The sequence below is a fragment of the Cottoperca gobio genome, chromosome 17 (assembly GCF_900634415.1).
Source record: "Cottoperca gobio chromosome 17, fCotGob3.1, whole genome shotgun sequence".
NCBI classification, from domain to species: domain Eukaryota; kingdom Metazoa; phylum Chordata; class Actinopteri; order Perciformes; family Bovichtidae; genus Cottoperca; species Cottoperca gobio.
Genome location: NC_041371.1, coordinates 16,802,143 through 16,827,864, shown reverse-complemented (window position 1 = coordinate 16,827,864; position 25,722 = coordinate 16,802,143). Strand labels below are relative to the sequence as shown.

The following is a 25,722-nucleotide window of genomic DNA, read 5'->3' as shown; positions in this document are numbered from 1 at the left end:
CGTATATATTTGATTTAGATATTTTATTGTAATAATGCATGACATGAACATCCAAACCTCAAGAAAATAATCTTAAATATTGATGGTACAAAGCTTTTTTTTTGGTCAATCACCTGCAAAACTATGTTCCGTTTCGGAAACAAGCTCACATTAGGGTCCCATAAAATATGTACCGCTGCTAACTGGGCCTCGTCATTACTTAGCCAATTGTATTCATTAAATGGCTGCTCATTACTGAACAGAGTTCACATGTTAATGAGATGAGGGTTCTCTAATAGCCTCTGGGGTAAGTTTATATCCTGCTTTAGATGGAGTCTGCTATCTCTCTTCACACATTTCAGTCTGTATTAGTAGCAATCAAGTTGCTGAGTTCATGTACCATGAAATACAGTAATGCTACATTTTCCTCGCTGTCTTGAATTGTAGTTAAAATGCAGTATGTATCTAAAATCTTTCAAGCGTAACACCAGTAAAATATAATGTTTTTAGTGTTGTATACATTACATTTCCACTTAATACGGTAAAAAACTATCCTATGTAAAGCTCCATTTGCAGCTGTGTTTCTTTATGAGTTACACTTTCTCAAACATGCAGTATGCGTAAACATTTTAATAACCCTGATGCTTTATTAGTCCAACATGTTAAAGTGAACAGCAGCAGAGAAACAGGAGTTTTACTTTTACCTTTGACATATACCCACATCAATTTACATTGTAACACATACTGTTGCATTTATACACTACATGCACCATGCATGAGATCTTTTTTACTGTAGAATGAGCAGTGCTCTACACGCTGTATGTGTTGTGTTAATGAAACAGTAAAAGTGAAATGGGACAGTACAGTGCGTGTGGAGCGAGTTTGTTATAACAAACCTCAATACGGCCAACGTTTTTTAATAAATGTATCCACTTTGGTGCTCTGTATTACTGAATGATACAACACAATAGAGTTTCAGCCACTTCGCCATTTTTTTGTTCTAAACTCATGGTCCAAATGTACAGCAGTATGCTTAAAATGAAACTGGAATTACCGCCTCATGGTTGTATGCCTCTGCCAACACGTCAAGTTGCAGTTTACATCCATGTCTGTCCTAAAGTTTATCACTATATATTTTTATCCTCTTAGACATATGTGTGAAATTGTCATAATTAGCATATGTATTCTTGAGTTCATCCTTGAATCCAAGTGGATGTTTGTCCAACATTTGAAGAAATTCCCTCTAGGCGTTCCTGAGATGTCCTGGTCAGGAGAGCGGGACTTAAGTGGGGTCACAGTGACCTTTGATCGCCAAAATCTAATCAGTTCTTCCTTGAGTCCAAGGGAACGTTTGTGCCAAATTTGAAGAAATTCCCTCCTGGCGTTCCTTATATTTTGCATTCACGAGAATGGGACGAACAACCAGGAAACATAAAAACTACCAATTGACTAGAGATGTAGAACTACTTGAAGGAAAACCTTGTCACAGTACTGCCTACACACCGGCCGCATAACACAAGTTTTTTTCCATTATTGCTTGGAACTAAACACTTTTTTTAAACTCCTCGTATGTAATTTAAACCATGTGCCATGTGTTGCCTACAATTAAGTTCACTTAGAGATGTTTTCCTTTGCTCCTGTTGTCTCTAGGAAGTACTTCAAGTTGGAGTGCCTGGAGGGGGGGCAGTGGGAGAAAACTAACTGTGAGCCGATATCCTGCCCAGCCCTACCTGATGTATTCCAGGGCATGTATAACTGCACCAATGGCCTGCAATATGACACCCTCTGCACCCTGCGGTGCCCAGACGCCACAGAAAATGTAAGTACATTCAGAAAGTTTGTTCCGATTTTCTCATGTGTCTATGTGTGTCTGTATGGGAAACTTCATGTTAACTCGTGTAACTGCTCAACAATGTAAAACAATCGTTATGGTTGAACCTAAACTGACTGAATTAATGTTTTCCCAAACTGTTTCCCATGACCTGTGTGAAGACAGTGCAACACAAAAGTGTAGGCTGCACATAGGTCATTGAGTATTTTACTGTGTTTGTTTGTAGAGGGACATTCGCTGCACTAAGAATGGTCAATGGACTGCGGAGTTCACCATGTGCTCCAAGCTCCAGGGATCGTGCACTCCTCCTCTCGATCTCAACTCTGTGGAGTACAGCTGTGACCAGGGGATGGATGTCGGTGAGTGTAACCTTTCTGGGATGAGAGTGTAATCCATCCAAAAATCAACAGTCTCTGTCAAACACAATAAAGCCATGTGCAGTAGCATGCATGGTCTTTAGCTTGTCTGGTTACACACCAAGCGACTGAACAGGCGATAGGGCATCTTTTGGTCAATGCTTTTTCTCCTCATCTCACATTCATTCCTCCTTTTCTATTGATATTCTTTGGTTCAGATTTGAGTCAGTGACCAGCTCAAGCTATATATATGTGTAGATAGTGTGCAATAAAACAAAACAAAAAGTAATACTGAACATATTACAGCATCATTTTTATGATTTTATCTCAAACCAGCAGTCATAGTCTCATCTTTACAGCAACATCGGTCTTGGTTCATTACCTAAAGCACCAAATAGTCATTATTTAAAATAAAATAAAATAAGTAAATAGTCTTATTTACCCAGCCATGAAAACTAAACGTTTAAAAATATATATTGTTAATTAATAAAAAAAGTTATTTTTCTGCATACTTTTTGCCATCAGTATTTTATTGTATTTATTTTAATTTAAGTAATGTCTTGTCATTTCTTATTTTTATTATTATCAATTAATTAATTGATTAATTAATTATAGAAATGTTGTCATTTTGTTTGTTTTTTTGTCTTCTACAGTTGAAAGTCAATGAAAACTAGGGGCTGATCCTAGGCAAACCTGAGCCAGCCCTAACTATAAGCTTTATCAAAAAGGAAAGTCTTTAGCCTACTCTTAAATATGGAGAGGGTGTCTGCCTCCCGAACACAAACTGGAAGCTGGTTCCACTGGAGAGGAGCTTGATAGCTGAAGGCTCTGGCTCCCATTGTACTCTTAGAGACTCTAGGAACTACAAGTAACCCTGCAGTCTGGGAGCGCAATGCTCTAGTTTATGGTTTATAAAGTGGTTTATAAGGTACTATAAGATGTTTAAGATATACTAGAGCCTGACCATTAATTGCTTTGTAAGTCAGGAGAAGGATTTTGAATTCTATTCTGTATTTTACCGGGAGCCAGTGCAGAGCAGCTAATACAGGAGTAATAGGATCCCGTTTCCTTGTTCTTGTCAACACACGTGCCGCTGCATTTTGGATCAACTGAAGAGTCTTTAGCGACTTTTTGGCACAACCTGATAACAATGAGTTGCAGTAATCCAGCCTTGAAGTAACAAATGCATGGACTAGTTTTTCTGCATCATTTTGAGACAGGATGTGTCTTATTTTTGCAATGTTACATAGATGAAAGAAGGCAGTCCTTGAGATTTGTTTTATGTAGGAGTTAAAAGACAGATCCTGATCAAAGATGACGCCAAGATTCCTTACTGTGGTGCTGGAGGCCAAATTAATGCCATCCAGAGCTTCTATGTCATTAGAAAATGCGTTTTGGAGGCGTTTAGGGCCAAGTATAATAAGTTCAGTTTTGTCTGTGTTTAACATCAAAACGTTGCTAGACATCCAAGTTTTTATGTCCTTAAGGCATGCTTGAAGTTTAGCCAATAGATTGATTTCGTCTGGTTTAATTGATAGATATAAATGGGTATCATCCGCATAACAATGAAAGTTTATAGATTGGTTCCTTATAATATTGCCCAAAGGAAGCATATATAAGGTGAATAGAATCGGTCCAAGTACAGAACCCTGCGGAACTCCAAGACTGACTTTGGCTGTCATGGAGGATTTATCGTTAATACATACAAATTGAGATCGCTCAGATAAATAGGACTTGAACCAGCTTAGTGCGGTTCCTCTTATGCCAACACAATGTTCCAGTCTCTGTAGTAGAATGTCATGATCAACAGTGTCGAAAGCAGCACTGTGGTCTAACAAGACAAGAACAGAGACAAGTCCTTTGTCTGATGCCAATAGAAGGTCATTGGTAACTTTCACCAGTGCCGTCTCTGTGCTATGATGAACTCTAAATCCAGATTGAAAAACCTCAAATAAACTATTATTATGTAAAGAATCACATAACTGTTTTGCAACTGCTTTCTCAAGGATCTTAGCGAGAAAGGGAAGGTTAGATATCGGCCTATAGTTGGCTAAAACCTCTAGATCAAGACTAGGCTTTTTAAGAAGTGGTTTTATTACAGCTACTTTAAAGGATTGTGGTACGTAGCCAGATAATAGAGACAGGTTGATCATATTTAATAACGAGGTGTTAATTAAGGGTAAAACTTCTTTAAACAGTTTAGTTGGAATCTGGTCTAAAAGACAGGTTGATGGCTTAGACGATGAGATTGTTGAAGTTAGTTGGTTAAAGTTGATTGGAGTAAAACAGTCTAGATATATTTCAGGAGTTACAGATGTTTTTGAAATTCCGGAGGTTGAAGTTAAGTCATTACCAATTGAGGGCAGGAGGAGATTAATTTTGTCTCTAATAATTATAATTTTATCGTTAAAGAAGCTCATGAAGTCGTCACTACTGAGAGATATAGGAATAGAAGGCTCTGTAGAGCTGTGGCTCTCTGTCAGCCTGGCTACAGTGCTGAAAAGAAACCTGAGTAATTTGTAGAGAGGCTCTTTTAGGCATCTTACGGTACTGACCCAATGCAAATATTAGCACAAATATATAGTCTACTTACTAAATTTAGTTTTTTACTACTACAATTTTCTACATTTGAGTGCCAGTGTTGAATTAAATCACTACAGTGTATTAAACTTAAGCACTTTGCATTCATGCATTTAATGTTTGTTGGACAGCAAATTCTAGCTAGTCAACTGAAAAGTAAATCATGATATTACATACTGGCAAGCAGACAAAACATGCATTATGGAGAGTTGGTCAAGGTACATTGACATATTATGGTAGATAATTATTAAATGCTTTGTTACTTAATGCCAGAAAGAGATTCCTGAGGACTCCAACCAACATACATACTTGCGGCACACACACACACACACACACACACACACACACACACACACACACACACACAAACACAAACACAAACACAAACACAAACAGTAGAAGGCCTCTCATAGAGATGGTTGCCAAAGGTCCAGACCACAGATGACGGTGTGGTCTGAAGTTATGTGGTTTGTTTTTTTCCCTCAATGTTTGAACATGAATAAATTCAACAGATGCTAATGAGGGTTAGAGGTAAGTGTTGTTTGACTTGTGTTTTTTTTCTCTTCCTTTTCCTTGCAGGTGCTGTTTGCTACCCAACATGCGTTGTGGCTCTCGACATGGATCTGCGTGACCCGGTGGTTCTGCCCAATAGCACTACTGTTGACTCCTTAAAGCACTGGATGCTACCCACCACCGTCCAGGTGAGACGCTCGAGGAGGGGTGTCAAGTTACTTCAATTTGTTTTATTCTCCAATGATTCTATTTGAGTTCACTTAAGGTCACTTCAGCTCTATTCTCTTCTGTACCTTCACTAATGAAACACTAAAATAATTCAAAACAGTAACGTGCATCATCCCATAACCTATGCATAATTAATGTAATCGATGTATATGTATGTACAGTATATCTCAAAAGTGAGTACACCCTTTAGATTTTTGCAAATATTCTGTTATATCCTTTCAGGGGATAACATTATCCTACTGAAACTTTGATATAACTTAAAGTAGTCAGTGTGCTGCTTGAATAACAGTATAGATTTATTGTCCTTTGAAAATTACTCAGTACACAGCTGTTAATGTCTAAACAGCTGGCAACAAAAGTGAGTACACCCCATAGTGAACATGTCTAAATTGTGCCCAAAGTGTCAATATTTTGTGTGACCACCATTGTTATCTAGCACTGCTTTAACCCTCCTGGGCATGGAATTCACCAGAGCTGCACAGGTTGCTTCTGGAATCTTCTTCCACTCCTCCACGACGACATCACGGAGCGCACGGATGTTGGACACCTTGCACTCCTCCACCTTCCTCTTGAGGATGCCCCACATGTGCTCAATTGGGTTTAGGTCTGGAGACATACTTGGCCAGTCCATCACCTTAACCTTCAGCTTCTTCAGCAAGGCCGTTGTCATCTTGGAGGTGTGTTTAGGGTCATTATCATGTTGGAAAACTGCCCTACGGCCCAGTTTCCGAAGAGAGGGGATCATGCTCTGCTGCAGGATGTCACAGTATATATTGGAATTCATGTGTCCCTCAATGAAATGCAGCTCCCCAGTGCCGGCAGCACTCATGCAGCCCCAGACCATGATGCTGCCACCACCATGCTTGACTGTAGGCAAAACACATTTGTCTTGGTACTCCTCACCAGGGTGCCGCCACACACGCCGGACACCATCTGACCCAAACAGGTTTATTTTGGTCTCATCAGACCACAGGACATGGTTCCAGTAACTCATGTTCTTGGATTCATTGTCTTCAGCAAACTGTTTGCGGGCTTTCTTATGCATCGGTTTCAGAAGGGGCTTCTGTCTGGGGCGACGGCCATACAAACCGATTTGATGCAGTGTGCGGCGTATGGTCTGGGCACTGACAGGCTGACATCCCACTTCTGCAACCTCTGCAGCAATGCTGGAAGCACTCGCACGTCTATTTTTGGAAACCAACCTCTGGATATGACGCTGAGCACGTGGACTCAACTTCTTTGGTCGACCCTGGCGAGGCCTGTTCCGAGTGGAACCTGTCCTGGAAAACCGCTGTATGATCTTAGCCACTGTGCTGCAACTCATTTTCATGGTGTTGGCAATCTTCTTATAGCCAAGGCCATCTTTGTGAAGCGCAATAATCCTTTTTTTCAGCCGCTCAGAGAGTTCCTTGCCATGAGGTGCCATGTTGTCCAGCATTCAGAGAGAATTGTGCCCAAAACACCAAATTTAACAGCCCTGCTTATCATTTACACCTGAATCCTTGTAACACTAACGAGTCACATGACACCAGGGCGGGAAAACAACATCATTGGGCACAATTAGGACATGTTCACTATGGGGTGTACTCACTTTTGTTGCCAGCTGTTTAGACATTAACAGCTGTGTACTGAGTAATTTTCAAAGGACAATAAATCTATACTGTTATTCAAGCAGCACACTGACTACTTTAAGTTATATCAAAGTTTCAGTAGGATAATGTTATCCCCTGAAAGGATATAACAGAATATTTGCAAAAATCTAAAGGGTGTACTCACTTTTGAGATATACTGTATATATTCAGTTCAAATAAAACACATTTTGTAAGCTGATTTCAAGCAAAAACTAAACACTCCTAACAACAAATCTTCATTCCACAAATTGAAAAGTAAAAACATCAGCCAATCCAGGGGAATGCTTTATATTACAGTTACATGAATAACATTGCCACATATACACAATCATGGACAGGAGAGACGAACTGTAGCAACAGATCTTCTGGTCTCGTCACTGACTTTTGCTGACATACCATGAAAGTTTAGGCCTTTTGCAACAGCAAATTAAATGCTGTCCGTAAAACCTATGAGACCAGCCCCACCCTGCTCTGAAGGATCATACTGTTGTTTCAATTACTCAACATCGCTGTCAACCATTTACCAAACAATACCATACATTTAGATTCACCTGATCCATCCAAGACAACCACTGTTTTCTCTTAGTACCAAGGGGTAAGTTTGCAAACTTCCTTAAAGTTGGGACACTTGTGAGAGATGGGATGAAATTTTGGGATAAAATTCAAAGCTACAGAGGCCTAGGTATCAATTTAATCCATTGTGCTGATATTGTAAATCCTAAAATTTCACAATATCTACCATTGGCAGCTTAAGTGCAACTTTGCAATGCAGTTCGGAAAAATCCATATCTGTCAAACACTAGCTTCATTCACAAATTGATATTACATATAGAACTATACTTATATGCTTCAAACCAATGTCCATTTGATCCAGTTCAACTGAATACAGAGCTTTAATCGATCACAGATCACCTTACACCTGTTGCTGAGCCGTTTCAAATTGCATGAGGAGGCATGATGTGTGGTGAAAAACGAGATCGCATGATTGGTTTAAATAACCACAATTGAGCTAAGGGTTGTGGTTTTGCTACCATTAGCAAACTCATGGCAGGTTTTGTCAAACAGTTGTTGTTTTGCTTGCTGCCATGACAAACAGCGCTGAGATTTTATTACACAAAAACACCCATCAGAATGAATAATGCATCCAAACATCTGGTGGTCTGAACAACAGCTTGGAGTACACTGAGCTACTGTTCCAGACTAACTCGCTGAAGCAGAAAGCTAAAAGTTCATTGCAGTTTAAGACAAAGACGACTCATTTGGGGGTCAGCTGACGTACAAAAAAACATAGAGGATTTGCTGCCAAAATTTAAATCTCCTCTCTTTTTCAGTTACCTGTTACCTTCAGAATTAATATTTATATCTCTAGTCTCTTATGTCTTAACGGAGACATATTATGCACATTTTCAGGTTCATATTTGTATTTTGGGTTTCTATTAGGACATGTTTACATGCTTTAATGTTAAAAAAACACATTATTTTTCTCATACTGTTTGTCTGAATATACCTGTGTTCACCGTCTGTCTGAAACGCTCCGTTTTAGTGCCTGCCTCTTTTAAGCTCCCCTCCCGAAAAAAACCCAGTCCACTCCGATTGGCTTGCGAGAAAAATTGCAAAGGTAGTTTTCAAACCGTTGGTGGAGCTACTCAGATGGGGCCGGGATATTCTAGTGAGCCTGCATGTGACATAGGAACGAGAGCAAAATCTGAATGGCTTGTTGAATTCCATGTTTCTGACCCACGCAGCCCACAAAAAACCAACCGGGTCGTCTTATATCACAGCTTGTAGATTGGTAAGAACATGTTTAGTTTTAAAGAGAGCCAAAAAGGGCTACGCCAATGAAAAGTACGACACAAAAGGTTTGCGCTTTGTTAGTTTAGAGCCAATGGCGGGTAAAAAGGATGATGGAAGGAGATGATGATTTTTGACTAACAATTTAGCATAAATATAACATTAGTTTCCACTGCAACACGAGGCATCCCCACAGATTCTTTAATCATTTTTTAATAAAAAATGATCTCAAATGTCAAAAAGTCTCTCCTAATAACCAAGATTGCCTAAAAATGAATTCCTCTGTCAAATTGATTTTTGCATTCATCACAGTATGTGAAAATGTGTTTCATATCAGATGTTTGACAGAATCATTGGCAAGACAGTATCTCTTAAATTTTTAGGAAAACATTTTTAATTCCCAGCTGCGCCAGCTAATCACACACCAAAATCCATCTTGTGTGTATGTGAGTTTGCGTTTGCTATCATTCAAGTGCTATTGCATTACTGGAAATTACAGGCAGATAGCAAGAGTAAAGGTTCCAGTTGACGTCAAAGCCTTTTAGGAAATACACACATTTCTCACACACACAGTGTATACAAGTCGCATGAACAAACTCATAGGAATGTCAGATCTTGGGTCTGACTTAGAGCGCTGTTGTTTTTGCTTTAAAGGTGGGTCATGTTACCCAATATCATATCTCAGGAATCGCTTCTACGTTAATGCTGTCGCAAACACTGCTCCAGTTTCGGCTTATTTTTGGGTGGTCAGTCAGCCGGCCAGCTAGCCAGTTAATCCGCCCTTGCCAAGGTCAAATAGTTGGATGGAGGTCTGGTTACTTACGCCATATATCTGGCACTGCCTCGTGATTTCGAATCATTGTGCTATCTCAAATCTCAGAATCAGGTCTCCCTCGCTGGGTCAGGCTGCACAGGAAATCACAGGGGAGGATCCACTTTCTCTGTCCATATTTGTTAGTCAATCAGCTATCTGTTAACCACCTTGTAAATTCCCAGGGTCAAATAAAATGACAGAAGACCACAGCCTCGCCCAAATTTTACCACACAATTTTGAGTTTCCACTTAAGTTATGTAAAACAATTATTTTTCTTCACAAGGTTTTCATGGAAACAAACACTGCAAAAATGAAGCAAAAGTGTCAGTGTCAATCAGTGCAAGATGAAGTTAATATCAGAAAGAGAGAAAATATGTTTTATATATTGTCTTAATCATAGGGGAAAAAGAGACAGCAAAGGATTGGTGTGGTCCTTGATGTGGTTGGCATTATCCTCCATCTATGTCTACTCAACGGATGAAATCAAAAGATCTACTTGACCTAGTACTACTTTGGAGTCTCAAGCTTGCAAACTCCTACAAAAATGCAGATTGTGATATTGTTTTCTATGGCAAACACAGTGGTTATCCATGTCCTGTGACTGCGTTGCTCAATCGTTGTTACGTGCTTTGTTTTCCAGAGCATAGTCTGCACAGGGATGATGAAGTGGTACCCTGACCCTCAACACATCCATTGCATCCAATCGTGTGAGGTAAGAGTCCAAACAGCCAAGCATCAAATACGAGTATGTGCGAATACTTTCCATCCAGATATCAGTCTTTTCGATGTCTTCAAAACTGTTAATCAGTGAAATAACTATTTTAGTCTCGACTGATACTGTATCTGGCCAAGGGCTAGAAAATGATTTGCTGCAGCTGAGAATACCTGACTTCAGATTTCTTTCCCATATTCACTTAATTTCACATATTTGATGTTTTTAGTGTGGTGAGAAGGGAAACAAGTTCAAAGAAGGGAAAGTCTGCAAAGTGGTTATAGCTGCTAGTACCTTTTGTACCATAAATGTGGTGGTTTCCATGATACACAGTTGTCCTTTGGTGTCCATTCAAGCTGACAGCACACAAGTATCACTTAATGTAACGGAGCACCAAGGGGCTTGGGGAAGATAGTGTTTGATACCCCTGCCTAACCAACTGGCGCCTCTGTTCATAAAACATTAGATGGTTGTGTAATTCGGTTCTTACATACCACGTCTACTATGTGCTTATTTGTGCTTTCAAAGCCTCAAGGTCAGGAAGATCTCAATTTGGCTTACGTCCCGTTATTATCAAGTATATTTAATTAATGTCGAGATAGGGAATACTTAATCCTTAAAACAATTACACCATTTCTGGGAATAACCGCATTCAATTTACTACCCTAGCCAGACTTTTCCAATAATATTAAACATGAAGCAAAACATGCTGTATCCCTATTGTCATCACTACTCTCAAGATACCAGAGTCAGTGTGTAATGTGCTTCACTTTTCATGATGACAAATCCAAGGCAGAAATGTATATTCTCACACTTAAAACTTTACAAGAATCCTTTTCAAATCTGTCCAAAGAACCATTAACAGGATCTTGGAATTGCCAAATGTCGTTAGGCCTGCCAAATGTATTAATCACTTCATTTTGTTAGATTAAGATGAATTGTTTATGCTGACACAAAGCTTTTAAACCTGTCTGCCTAGTTCAAAAACAGTCTACACTAGTGAGTGCTGAAACTCTTACTGTTTTACAAAGGGATCCAGATAAAGTTCCCTGTTTATCAACAAAGTAACACAATCTCATTTCTTGTGAATTGACATGTATTTTCAAGAAAAATGAATGAGATTTGTATTGGAAACAACATCTAGATCCTTTTCGCAGTAACGTTAAAGTGGTTCGCTTGTTTGACTACATGTTTGACGTTGATGTCATATGTAAAAAGTGGTAGTATGTCAATACAAAACAAAAGATAAGTGTTGTTTAAAAGTTTAAAATTGAAGTTCAGCCCCCGAGCAAAGGGCAAACAAACAGAACAAATAAATACAGAAGAAAACCAAAGGTCTGCTAAATTTGATGCATTTCTTAATATACAACTAAATCTGTCACTCCAGTCTCAAGTTTTAGTTTTAGTTACCTTTATGACATTTCATTTTTGTCCTGCATGTCAGTCGGTCCATCCAACGCCTTGGTCCAAAACAAAATATCTTATCTACAATTACCAGCTAGATCATTTGGTATTATATATTTACAGCAGGATGATCTCTAATGAATCTGTTCACCACTGGCGAAGCACCACTGTTGGTTCAAAATGTCCCCTTTACAACATGCTTCATGAGAATAATTGGAAGACCAAGGCTGGGTTTATGGCCTTTTAACACCTTAAGAAGATCAGATGTTTTGTGTTTTTGTTACATTGTATACATTTAATTCCGTTAGTTTTGGTTTAACATTGCAATCGCAAGTGAGCCATCTCCACAATAACTGGCCAAAATGCATTCACTGATGAAGACTAACTTTATATAAAAAATTCTAGAAAAAAGATAGTAAGTGGACCTTGAGATATAATTATTTAATGTCACAAATTCTATTGTTTTAGTTGCCGCCATTATGCCGTTATCAGGCCAAATCTTCCACTCGTACTCAAGTAATGCTGCCTTCAAATGGAACTTGTGAGCTCGTCGTTACGATATGGGAAGTTGAGCACACAATATGTTTGCTGTTCAAGTGGTTAAGTCTTAAGAACACTGCTACGATGCCATGTCTACGCCTAGAAGCCGCCGCGGCTAACAATTTAACAAGATAGCGGGCTCGTAACGTAATCCAGCAAATGCCAAGGCCACAAGAGGGGAGAGTTCATTCTGACTCTTCTGGTGAACAAGGTAAACACAACCGCATTTGAAGGCATAATATCAAACATAATTGACAGATTGCCACAAATGTCCCTGAGCACTTTCAAGCCAATCGACGGCCCATTCAGCGTCTTCAAGAAAAACTCTCCATTACTCTGATCACATTACTGGTAGGAATAGCAAAATGGTCAGTATGTTGTTTGTTCGTCCAGCACCTTCATGTTGGGAAGTATAATTAACCTCTAGAGGCCGCTGTAGCACAATTTAAGCCTTTTTGGTTCAATTTCATCATATTTCGTGTGCCGTAGTTTGTATCATAAATAAAAGTTAGTTGGCGTTATTTAACGTTCATCTCTGCTCAGTAATACTAATGCAGAAACAGTAAATCAACTAAAATCCTAAACCCAGATATTTTTTATTTGGCATTCCTCCGTTGGGTTCAGAAAAGGCTGGAACTACCGATGGAACACATAAACTGTTGATGTCTCACGGTATTAAATATTCTCCCTACCTGCCAGCACTACATTTTCCCCTTCCACCTTCCCGTGAATGTTGCTAGGCAAAACAGTTGCTTATAACCCACTCCTCCATGACAACACTGTAAATTATACCAGACCACATGTGCTGCATATGTACTATGCCAGATCTCATCCAGATGACATTTCTCCCAATCTTTGTCTTACTCTGCCTCTCTTCCCATTCTTTCTTAACTGCCATTCTTTCTTAACTGCCAGCCGACACTGTTCTGTAATGGTCTCATCTACTTTATAGCCTTAAAAAAAAGCGCCATCAGTGAAAAAGTACCAGCTGTGTCTTACTAGAAGTGCCTTTCTTAGAAAGTTCTCAGCATGATTTAATGTTTGCTGGACCAATAAGGACAAAGAATTTGATAATAGTGTGTAACAGATAGCCAATTAAACGCATTGACTCATGCATCACTTAATATGAGGCATTTCAGCAAAGAGGACATAATCTATTTAGACCATCTGGTTGGTGGATGCTGTGTTAATCCCCTTGATCACATCATGAAACGCTGTATAGTTGCTTTCCAGTCTGAACCACGTAAGTAAGTTTCACATTAAGGATTAGGGATAGTTGTGTTTACATCACAATAGTTCTGCATGAGGCCGGATATGCACAAATATAACTTTTCTGATTCTAACCTCTGCCACCCATCTACCACATACAGTTCTCCACTGACTTGGACAGGCTGAATGTTTGCTGTTTGCTTTAGATGGGAGATCAGGGGTGAAAGGAATTGAAGACACTGTGGACCAACATTTAACTCAACAATCTATCAACACCTGTTGTTGTTACAGTTGCAAAACTTCAAGACTATTGCTAAAACAAACGTTTTTATACATATACTTTTTCTTCTAATTTATTCTGAAATACATGCTGCATTTGTTAAATTAGACAAACAACACCAAAGCTAATAAAACAAATGAGTCTCAGTAGAGTAAAGGTAGCCAGAAGAGTCGATATTGTTACTTCAGACACTTACAATAAGTGGAATTAAATTAGTCCAAAATGGAGTAAAAACTACAGGTTTCTCCACAGAGCAAATCATTTGGGAGAGACTTTCTTAGCTTTCCAAATACAAAGCTTGTTATCCCAGAAAGAGTCAAGGATTATTTATCAACTAAGATGTGTGACTGCAAGCACATATGACATCTTTAGATGTTGCCCCTTACCAATGCAAATGACCTCGCAAGTTTAATAACTATGTTCCTTCATATGACTGTTGTTTCCTCCCTGTATACTAAGTCAAATGTCCTGCTGTTTCTGTGCAGCACACATTTAAAATTACTCACCTTTGAGTGAATTCTTCCTCAGCTGAGCATCAAACCATTCTCAGTATGTTTTCTGGGTCCAATTTATGGTGGCAACAAGCTAAACAGAGTAGGCCAAATATGCGTTTTTTAGAGTAACCTCTACTTTCTATACTGCACATGTATGCAGTACATGTTAACCATAATACTTTCCTGCTTCAACCTTGTTCTCACAATGTATTTTTTTATATACTTCTATATAACAATAGCCAATAATTCACAAGGTAATATGGCTTATATCCTATAATGCCAGGCAAACTACGGTGGACTGTGTTTTACAATCCAGACAGACTTCCCTTGAACTTCCCGAACTGTCTTTCCTATCAAAAGGAAAAACACCCAGAGAAGAGGAAAGAGCAAATCTCACACTCCCCCCTCACACTTTTCAGAGAGCTTTGGGCAAGAGAGGCTAAGGAGGGGGAGATGATAAAATGTCTGCTATTAAAAGAATGATACAGATACTTAAGTAAGAAGTGATGAATAAATAAATTGCTGCTTGACATATCTGTCTTTTATAATGTTCTGATGAAGAGCTTTGCTTGTGCTGATGACAGCAAATTCTCCCTTAGAAAATGCCAATGCTCAGATGTGGAATATTTATGTTAGCAAGCTGTGGGGTTGACTGCTGCTGCTTTGGATGTCTCTTTTACACTTATTTGAAGGGAGTTACTGTATAATGGTAATACACAAAACAGTTGACCTTTTAATTATCCATGGGGGACTGAGGTGCGCAGCCAACTGGCTTAATACTCTTCATGGATCCTAGCATTTCTGTTAAGAGTAAGGTATAAGCTGCCTGGAAGGGAATGTATATAATAATTAACCTCAACATGAGCAGTGACCTCAAAATGTACCACATGTGGGAAAAGTTTTGGGCTAATTTTATCGGTCTTCAGACAAAAAAGCCATATATTTGAAATGAAGATCAAGTCCACATTTAAGGTGCAATGTGTAAGATATTGCCAGAGTTTTAGTTTAACAGCGAAGTCCCCCGTCGACAGGAGGACAAAACTAAAACACGAGTCATTACCTCATCTAAGCCACCGAGGACCAAAGCCAATAAACAAACTATCAAAGCGAACACGGACCGTACAGCCCCCGCTTAGTACCACAGTAAACACAAAGATAACTAAACTATAGTCCAACGCTACACGTTAACATTATAAGATAGTAGAGAGTATTTTTGACCGGCTCTTAGAGTTTCAGCAGTTTGGCTGCATTTTGCGTAGTAAGTAGTTGTTGTTGTTTTTTTACAACTGATGATTAAATTGTAATGAACAGTCCTACACAGTCCTATCTGAATTATTCCACCTCTTAATACCATCATTATGACGCCATGGCTCTAGAAACTATACATTTAGACAGAAACGCAGTATAACCGGGCGTTGCATCACCTTAACATAGTCAAGTACAACAGAGTTATATTAATATTTCCGAAGCATTTATAAGCAATAAATCCGCATTTCCCTATTTTTGTTCACCCTTTCGTTGTGGAGCTCCGTTTCCCTGCGCTCTTGTTCGTTGAGCTGTAGATCCACTCGGGTGTCCCAAAGGTTTTCAAAGCACTGTTGCTTGTAAGTGCCCAGCCGTGCTTTGGTGTCTCGTTGCTGCCTTGGTTAGACAACTCAAGTTTCCAAACCCAGTGTGGCTCCAAACACCAAATCGATAAGTTGTAAATAGCAGGCAGTGCAGTGCCTCTCGGAGGCTGTGAGCCGGGGGTACCGCTCGTAGTTAGTGATTTGAAAGTGGCGGACAAACCCTGTGATAGTCTCGCTAGCATCGGGGTTGGCCGTTCTCTTCTCACGATGTCTAGCTTTTCTTGAAAAGTTTGTCATGAAAACGGTATTGTTATTATATCTGCGACCAAATCGATCTCTTGTCCTCCTTCAGCCATTGTGGGTTGAAAAAAAACAGCTTGTAGAAATCTAAATTAGCTTGTTCAAGTTCAGTTTGCTAGCTCTGCATAGCTCTGCCTCTCAATAGTGCGTATCCAATCAAAAGACGTGCACGTGCTGACGTTATCGTACGCCTGCTAGCTGGCCCCAGTGTCCCCAACTCGAAATCTGATTGGTTAACGCCACAGTTTTGTCTCCGTTCACTTTAAGCGACAGGCGCCCGCACTGTTGATTCTGAAGGCCTAAGGGCAGATTTCATGGACCCTGGCAACACATTATGGCTGAAATATGATTGGATAAAAGCTCTAACATAAAGGCCAGACCTCCAAATCTCAATCTGAGGCTGGAAGCAGCGCAACCAAGAGGAAAGCTATGAAAGGAAGAGAATAGACTATGGGGAATAATTGAATACATATTTGTGGAGAAAATATATCAAAATTAAATTTATATTCTGATGATGTTTAGGCCAGCAGAGAAGGCCTTGCTGGCCTCTGACGGCCCGCCACTGCACATTGCATCTTTAAGGCTCAGGAATGGAAATATGTAAGATTCAAATAAAACTGACAGCAGGCTAAGCAAGTTTGCATTATGCATGACTGCCCTAGACTGTTAAGGTAATTTACGTACTAGTAGTGATTTGGGTGAGCCATCTGGTGCATTTGCTGGTAAAGTATTTACTCAGAAACAGAACGATTAAATAGAGTTATTTATGCCACGGCAGTTTAGTCGGGAAAGGCAAGGGGATTCGTCAAGTAGGGAGTTCTTTGAAGTGAAGAGAAAACTGCAGAAATCTTCTCAGCAGCTGCTCTCTCCCCCTTCGCAGGTTAGGTAGAACCCTTAGTCTTTGAAATGACTCCATCAGCTCGTCGGAGAAAGCCAAAAGTATTTTTGGCACTCAGCATTTATTTTCATATTGTTGGCACTTCAGGGAAGCCCTCAAGGCTTTGCCTAAAACATTAAAAAGTTTTTCATCATGACATGTTTGAGATTCTATGTAACTTAAATTCCACAAATTCAAGTGCCACTGCAGAGTTTCTCCAGAAGGACTCCCACACTGGCCAGAGCATTGCAAAAAAACAGTTTCTGTCAGGTAAAGCATACATTAACAGCCATCAAATAACATATGTCTGTCTATAGTATATAGTATAGGTCAGCTGAATGACAAAGTAAACCACTCGTGTTTAATTACATTGAATTAATTTGTTTTATCACATTGTTTATCCTGGAATCCCAGAAAGGAACAATTTTACCTCCATGTCCTCAAAAGTCTCCTAAAGTGTAAGCCATTTCTATTTGTGCAACAGGTCTTGTTTTTTGAATCATTATATTCAATATAACGTTTCAATCACCTGTGCTATAATGCAGGTTATAATTTAAACTAATGGAATGCCACCATCCAAATGACTACCTTAGCAAACATCACGCTTTAATAACTTTCAAGGAGGATGACTGAGGATACATCATCAGGTTTATCAGACTGAGTTAGCCCAACACTTCAAGTAGCCTCAGTAGTGTTGTCCAACTTCCTGTTCGCCCCCATGATATGCAAACAGCATGCAATTTTTTATAACAAAGCGAATGTGAAGGATAAATGGCTGATTTATCCAGAGAATGATGTGAGTTTAAACGGAACTTCACGTTGAACTATTTAAGGCCAAACAACTCAAACTTTCAACCAAATCAGCTAAAAAATCATCCTAAGCTATTTAGCACCTCAGATGGTTTACCTCATCTGCAACCACTCGTTAGCTTAGCCTGTAGTTCTCAGTACAGCATTAGCATTGTTGCTTCATATTGGTTGAACTTGTTTACCACTGAGTGTTTAGGCTTAGACATCTGCTAATATATCCATTTCAATAAAGTGCATTTAAACTCTTTGCTAAATAAATCACTGGCCTGAAGACCTGCCTCCATCTTGTTTAATAGACAGAAATCGGCCTCTCTTATTGACTGTTGCGTAAACTTCGTCAGAGCAGCTAATAACCACGCAACTGACTCTCTGGTATGACTGAACGAACAACTTGGACTGGATTTGGATTATGCTGCACGTTTATTTTCAGTTTCATGTACATTTGTTCTAAACAATTTATTTTTGCCTTCTCGGACTTCCATGCTGTGTGAGGTAAAAATGATCATTTTGGTTGGAACATTAACACTTTCTTGTTATTTGTGTCTAGCCTTTTGGAGGGGATGGCTGGTGTGACACAATCAACAACCGGGCCTACTGCCAGTATGATGGAGGAGACTGCTGCCCGTCCACACTCTCCACCAGAAAGGTACACAAACAGACATTTCCAGTGCTACACCTCCCGTCTGCCGTGTTTACATAGGAAGAGAAAGATTGATTTTCATCACTTTAACGCGTCTGTTTTTGTTTTAATAATACAAATATATTTGGGGGTAATCTTTAAACAGATATAACTTATAATTTCTGTCCGCTTTATTTAAAAGGTGGCAAAGTGTTGTTTTGGCTCACTACTGGCTTGCATCTTGCAATCAAGATGGAGCTTAAAAGCCGAAGCTGGATTCAAAGCCAGATTCTTCCTGTTTACAGTAGTAGAAATCCGTCTCTTTTGGCACCAGCGCTGTGCCACTACGCAGGAGACTTCCACTAAGCAAACAAACACAGATCCCTGCTACTTTCCCCTCTCTCCTGTTAACGACTGCGCCTATTTAGTCTCCCTCATCTGTACTTAAAACAACAGAGGAGACTTGTGCCCTTTACAACTTTTCCACTCAAATGGTAAATAAGCAGGTTTTCACCACCCCATGCTGCTATACACTTTGTCACCTTTCATATTAAGCTACTGCTCCACTGCAGAAGTCAGGGTTCAGGACGTAAGAACACACTTAACCCTGTTTGTACTGCTCTGCAGTGTGATGTGAGTGTGCATTTTCAAATAAACAACATTTAATGCAGACCTAATCAGTTTGACAAATATGTTAGGATATCTCTGTTTATCCATCCTAACACACTCTCCCTGGTGAGAGCCTGTTCGTGCTCGCTACAAATGCAAATGCATCACATTACACTAATTGCTCTAAATGATTGCTGTATATATTGGGTGGCTAAGAGGAATGGTATGATTAATAATGAGCAAGCCCAGGTCGGGGCCAGTGGTGGAAACCAGGCCGCTCATTCCCTCAACTGCTTCTACATAAACACGTCTTTTTTTCCCCCTATTTTCCTGTGCTTTCATGAGAACTTCTCTCCCATGTGGACATTTGGGAAGTAGCCCCCCTTCACCCCCCCCTGCCCTCACTATACCCTATTTGGCTACTGTACAGCCACATATTCATGACACTCATTCAGGGGGCCCTGCCTATTAATTCCTATGGCCTACAGTTGGCCGATGCTCGGCTGTCTCCTTCATGTCCGCAGCACGCCATGACTCACTGGCAGCTCCTTCCTAAATGGAGAAACAGTTCAGCGAGTCTGTAGCTGCCATCATAATAAATGAACTGCCAGACTGCCACTAACTAACTGCTCTTTCACTGGGGAATAGGGAGGTATGGTGGGGGGGGGGGGGGTGCAGCGAGGTGTCTGACGGTCTGCGGTTTAGTCGGCCACTGTAAAACAGTGACTCGGCAAGAAGCAGGAGTCGTTCCGAGGAAGTCAACTAAACCGCCTTGAGAGTCAGCAACCTGACTGCCACCGCGGCTATAGCGATAGAGCAGGGAAGGGGAGGAAGAGCGGTGGGTTTTCTATGCGGCTCGACTTGTGCAGGTGTAGGAAATGTTTTAACACAGTGTGACCCACATCACATATTATCTGCTGCCACACGAGAAAAAACCTTGAGAGGTGGAATATTTGCTACAGTTTCAATACACAAACAGGTGATGATGGGTTTGATTGTTACTGTATTCTGCAAGTAATATGGCTACTTCACAGGTTGCTCTGGCAGGATAAGTCATCCCGCATCTGAACTACATCAAATATTTCAATATTCATATCCAATTGTGTCTGTGCCAATCACACTGGGCCAGCTGCATCCATTTTATGGAGCTCAGGCAGTATTGGTTTTTATTTACACGAGCTGTTGCAGCGATGACAAGGGAGTAGGGATACACGTCAGATGATTCAGGTGGGATTCAGTCATTGGCCCACAAGGGAGAAAAGATCTGAGCTGCCATACCATCTATGGAAACACAAAATCTTCCTTTGATTTGTTAACTGGAGTCTGTGTTTTAGTCCAACAAAAAGGGCCAAAGAGCGAACAGAAGGAAGAAGAGGACTCCATCATTTAAAAACCATTTCTTGTCAAATGAATTCTATTCATGAATATGTTGCCGTAAACAGCAGGGAGGCAACAAACAGCCAGAAGACTTGGCTTTTGTTTCTGTTGGTGAGGCAAAACCAAGCCCTTTCTTTCTTTCTTTTCTTTCTTTCTTTCTTTCTTTAGAAGGCATCAAAAGGTGGAGTATTGCTTGGCTTGTTCTGCGTCTGCATCAATGAATCAAGATGAAGCTGTTAAGGAAACATGTAATGGCCGCTCCAATTTGTGTTAAATGGGACTGCTGGCATTTTAAGTGAAGCTTGGGCCTTCTACAGCTCATTGAGAGCCCTTGGTGAAACTATTACTCTTCCATCAACCCCGTCTGCAATCAGCAGCGAAGGTCGACAAGCTGCTACCTCCCACTCTCCTTCTCGCCTTGCTTGCAGTCATCCTTATTTTCTTTCTCTGCCTCCCACTCTCCTTTCCCCCTCTCCCTTTCTTTCTCTCAATCTTCCTCTCACTCCTTCTCTCCAGGAGCGAATGTTTACATTTCTTGCAACAGACTGCTTCGCGGGGCACCAGAGTTTATTTTGCAACCTGTGGTGATGGCTCGCTTCCTAGACAAGAGCTGGCAGCATCTTGTTGTTGATTTTTAACATGTGTTCATCCGTTCACCTCCACGGTGGTGCGTTCCTCCCTCCTCCCTCCTCCCTCCTCCCCCCAACCCCAAAGACCCTCAAGGTTTCTCGTCATTCAAAGGCCACGTTGAACCATTTGACATCATGCGCTTTATCGGCCTCCAAGGGGCCGTTGGAGTTCTCTTTGAAAACTGTGAGGAAATTCAACAAGTCTTCTAAGATCACTCTCGGGTTACTAAGCGGTACTCACCTTTCAGCACAAACACAGTGCAGGACTGGGGGTGAAGTTGTTCACTAGACGCGAGGCCAGTTTAAGCAAATGTATTTTTTATTGTCAGTTTTTGCCATTCAAAGTCTTGCAGCTTGCTCCAGTTGAACTGTAACAACCCTATTGGGAAGCCTCCTCAACTAGTGCATTTTTCAGTGAATGTTTTTACTAAAAGTCCTGATGTAATATTTCCTTTGACCCGGCTGCTTTTCATCCTTCTTTTACCTACTTACACTGGAATAATCCCTATATATCCACATGATTTGATCAGATTCTATCGAAGTGCATCTCAGGCAGTGTTATACAAGGCAACCAACCAAATGGAATGTGTGTTTTCTTGGTTTAGTCATCCATTAAAAAAAGACATCTGCACTAGATGGGCCTGAAAAGTCACATCTTGTGTTGCTTTTCGAATCCAGCCACAGATTGAAAGATGTACGATGGCTCCGGGAAGCCAAGCGCTGAATGTTGTGCTTGTTTACCGACAGGTCATTCAGTTTGGGGCGGACTGCAATATGAATGAGTGCACTTGCCGTGATCCGGACGCCGAAGAGAATAAGAGCAAAGCCAAGCACTCGGGACAAGGAGGCGGAAGTGGAGCCGGAGTCGGAGGAGGAATGCTATAAGATGGAGGGATGAAAGAGGCGGAACTTGTGTTAAACGGAGTCAAACCACATACTATAAAACACAACAAACCAACAAGAAATATTACATTTTTAACATTTGTAATGCAAGGAACGCAACTGAAGTCAGACTTCATACAAAGGCCTTTTTTTTTTTCATAAGTGATGTTGCTGTTAAAAATGTCATTCCTTCCTGCCAAACATCCACTCGTGAATATATTGTTTTCTTTTAAGTTAAGGGTCATCTTCACTGCTGAGATCTGTGTACGTTTTTTTATTCTATTAACATTTTTAAATTATATTTTATTTTCAAAATGAGACCCTAACTGAGAAAACACTGAGGTCCAGTTCAAATAGGGTTAGAAAGCAGTCTATCCACTCCTGTACAAATCAAGTCACCATAATTGGATCAAATCACTATTGTAAATGGATTCAAGTGCTTTTCTGGACTTGATTAGTGTTGGGATAAAGAATCAAAAAGAACTGGCTGTGCCTGAAAACTGTTTCAGTACACAGACCTTACAGTGAGGGCTACTGCTACTAACTGTGTTTACTGTATCAACGTTAGAGAACAAAACATCAGCATTCCATGGAATTAAAGCACCGTCTTTTAAATCATACTGAAAACAATTCAGATTTTTTTTACTTGTTTGATGGCTGTTGAAAAACCAAATGAGGACTAGTCAAATCAAAGTCAAGTGAGCGAAAGGAAAAGAGTTGCTGTTACACTACTTCCCTTCTGTCCTCATGGCAGAACAAACCAAATCCTCCCAAATCTCAAAATGAGTTTCAGTCTTCACCACCAGATCCTTTGGGAACATAAAAGGATACATATCTGTAAAGACTAACATGTAAAGACTAATATATTTGGATCCCCTAACATATCTAACAGATCTTGATTAGTCATACAAGTCAACACTATTTATGTCACAGATACATGCCATACAAATCATGTCAAATATTTGGAATTATAAACAATTACATCCACATCTGAATGGGAAAGTCAGATATTGACTGTAAACACTATGATATCACAATTATTGTTCTAAACATTATGGAATTCCACTGAAACCAATAAAAATCTTGAGGTTGGCAAAGTGGTGGATAAACGGAAAAGATAAGTCAAACATGTAAGATAAAAAAGACTTTTGGGAAGCCTGGGCATATCTTCAGCTCAAAACAGACTTCAACATTCTCTCCTGCTTGCATGTTAGGTTCTGGTATCCATTAGCCAGATGAAGAACCCCATATTGTATCTATTAAAAAGTGTAATCATGTTCTTTGTGATATTTTACAGTACTTTATACTCTATATGAAATAAATAGCAACTTTATATCGACCCTTATAATGTCTGTGTTGATTTGGTTTATGTTCATTCCCGTGTCTTCTGTGGCTTTCTGTACAAATTACATGTTCTAATGTTCTAATAAAACGTGGCTGACTCGACAGTACACACACACAAACACAGTTGTGTCTGTTTTTGGCCTGATGCCTTTTTATTCCAAAAGTGTTTTCAGATTTCATAACATGCCCGTTGCAAAACAGTTTAAAAGCATTTACTATCTTTTATATTTGTGTCTCCTGACATATGCAAAGATTAACACAGCTTTAGATGTGAAATAACAACATTTACTCTACTAAATGTGTTATTTGTTACCATTACTGTCATGGATTGCTGAATTGCTTAGAAAACCGGAACTTTCGGCTCTGCAGGAATTCAACAAAACTTTGAGGACTTCAATAGATACTAATGTCGTATGCCAGAGCAATAATTTCAGTGTGTGAAATACTAAAACATATATATAGTACAAACAGGAATGTTTACACCAGGGGCGTAGCTAGGTTTTCAAGTTTGGGTGGGCTTATCCCAGAGGTGAGGTGGAGCTGTGTGCACCTGCATGGTAGTACAGTTACCATTAAAGGAACTCAGATGGCATGATGATGGAGAAGGAAGTTTTGCACCGAGTAAAGCCGCTACACACCCATAGTGTTTTGTGCTGGTTGCGTCGTCAATATATTAGTCATGTTAACCAGGTCCATGTTACCTGGCCCGTGGTTCGACAGACCTGCTGCTATTTGCTGCAATGTCATTCCCCTTCTCTCTGTCCAATCTTAAACTGCACTATCATTTAAGTTTTTTTCCAGGCACTCTCTTCTCAATAACACGTAATAACATCAATCTTTATTTTTAAATAAAACATTATATTCAGTCTTATATGTGTGCTTCAAATAATTTTCAGGGCAAAAATACTTTAAATCCACTGCAGCCTTGCACTTCGCCAGTTTTACATTTATTGTCCACTTTATGGCGCAGTAGAGCAAATGAAGCACCATGAAGCTTCGGCCCATGAGCGAACCAATTGGATGGAAAGCTTCAATGCTTCATGAAGCTTCATCTCGCCATCACTAGCGTTAACCCCTTTTCACACAAAAAGGAGCATGAGACGTGAATGCCCTTTATTATTATTATTATTATTATTATTTTTTCATTTGGGTGAGCTTTAAAACATTTTAGGTGAGCTGAAGTAAATATGTGACGATTAAAAGAGGATTCAGAATCCTCCGTTTCCATCCAAGCTGTCTGATTACAGATCTGTATAAGGGGAAAATATTACTGTAATATTATAGCTTCACAGATATGATGTCTTGCAAGACTCACAAATGAATACACATAAAAGCTGTGACCTTCTCCCAAACAAATTTAAAGGGTCAGTTCACCAAAACTACAAAACAAGTGCAAATGTGCAAACACATGCACACATGCATCCATGCACTCCATAGATGTATATGAGAAGTGAACGTGGTCACCGTACAGTCACCCATTGGTTTGTGGACTACCGTCCAACCGGAACCAGAAGTTACCGAATGCTGAACAAGACATATTTAGGCGACCAAAATGTTACATTAACTTTCATTAAGTGAAAATACACCGTGAAAGGGTTACAGTTCAGGCAAACACACAGACAACTCCCAGTCCGGACAACACCCTGGTAAGCATACGCTGCTTTTTGATCCATTTTACTCTAAATGTGACCATAATCTAGAAAGAGCATCACTCTGTATCGACTGTAAGACTAGGTACTGACCATAAACTCGTTAGGAAATTGTTTACTGAGGTAATAAATCAAGTGAGAAATCGGGGCATTTTCTATACAATCAGACCTCTTTTTGCAACAACCTGTGACTTCAGTTCATACTGCTACAGACACTTGACATGACTTGTCATACTGAGGCCTTCCTCAATCTGCATTCTTGTCTACACTTGTGGTCTCGTGGACTCGTGAAACGTCCTCACTCGCAGCCCAAACTTTCCAATTCAAAGTCTGCATCTGAAGGCCCTGTCACACATATCCATATGGCAAAAACGTACAGTATATCTCAAAAGTGAGTACACCCTTTAGATTTTTGCAAATATTCTGTTATATCCTTTCAGGGGATAACATTATCCTACTGAAACTTTGATATAACTTAAAGTAGTCAGTGTGCTGCTTGAATAACAGTATAGATTTATTGTCCTTTGAAAATTACTCAGTACACAGCTGTTAATGTCTAAACAGCTGGCAACAAAAGTGAGTACACCCCATAGTGAACATGTCTAAATTGTGCCCAAAGTGTCAATATTTTGTGTGACCACCATTGTTATCTAGCACTGCTTTAACCCTCCTGGGCATGGAATTCACCAGAGCTGC

General features: G+C 39.9%; 1 protein-coding gene across 1 annotated transcript in view; it reads left to right on the top strand.

Moving 5' to 3' along the window:
* The window catches only part of pappa2 (pappalysin 2), a 65,775-nt gene extending 42,287 nt beyond the window's left edge, over positions 1-23,488 (top strand). The window contains exons 22-27 of the mRNA XM_029454132.1: positions 1,630-1,798; positions 2,037-2,169; positions 5,326-5,447; positions 10,364-10,435; positions 18,465-18,563; positions 21,899-23,488. Of these exons, the coding sequence (XP_029309992.1) occupies positions 1,630-1,798; positions 2,037-2,169; positions 5,326-5,447; positions 10,364-10,435; positions 18,465-18,563; positions 21,899-22,036 (733 nt within the window). The 3' untranslated portion in view covers positions 22,037-23,488. The remainder of the gene's footprint in view (positions 1-1,629; positions 1,799-2,036; positions 2,170-5,325; positions 5,448-10,363; positions 10,436-18,464; positions 18,564-21,898) is intronic.
* The last annotated feature ends 2,234 nt before the right edge of the window (positions 23,489-25,722 follow it).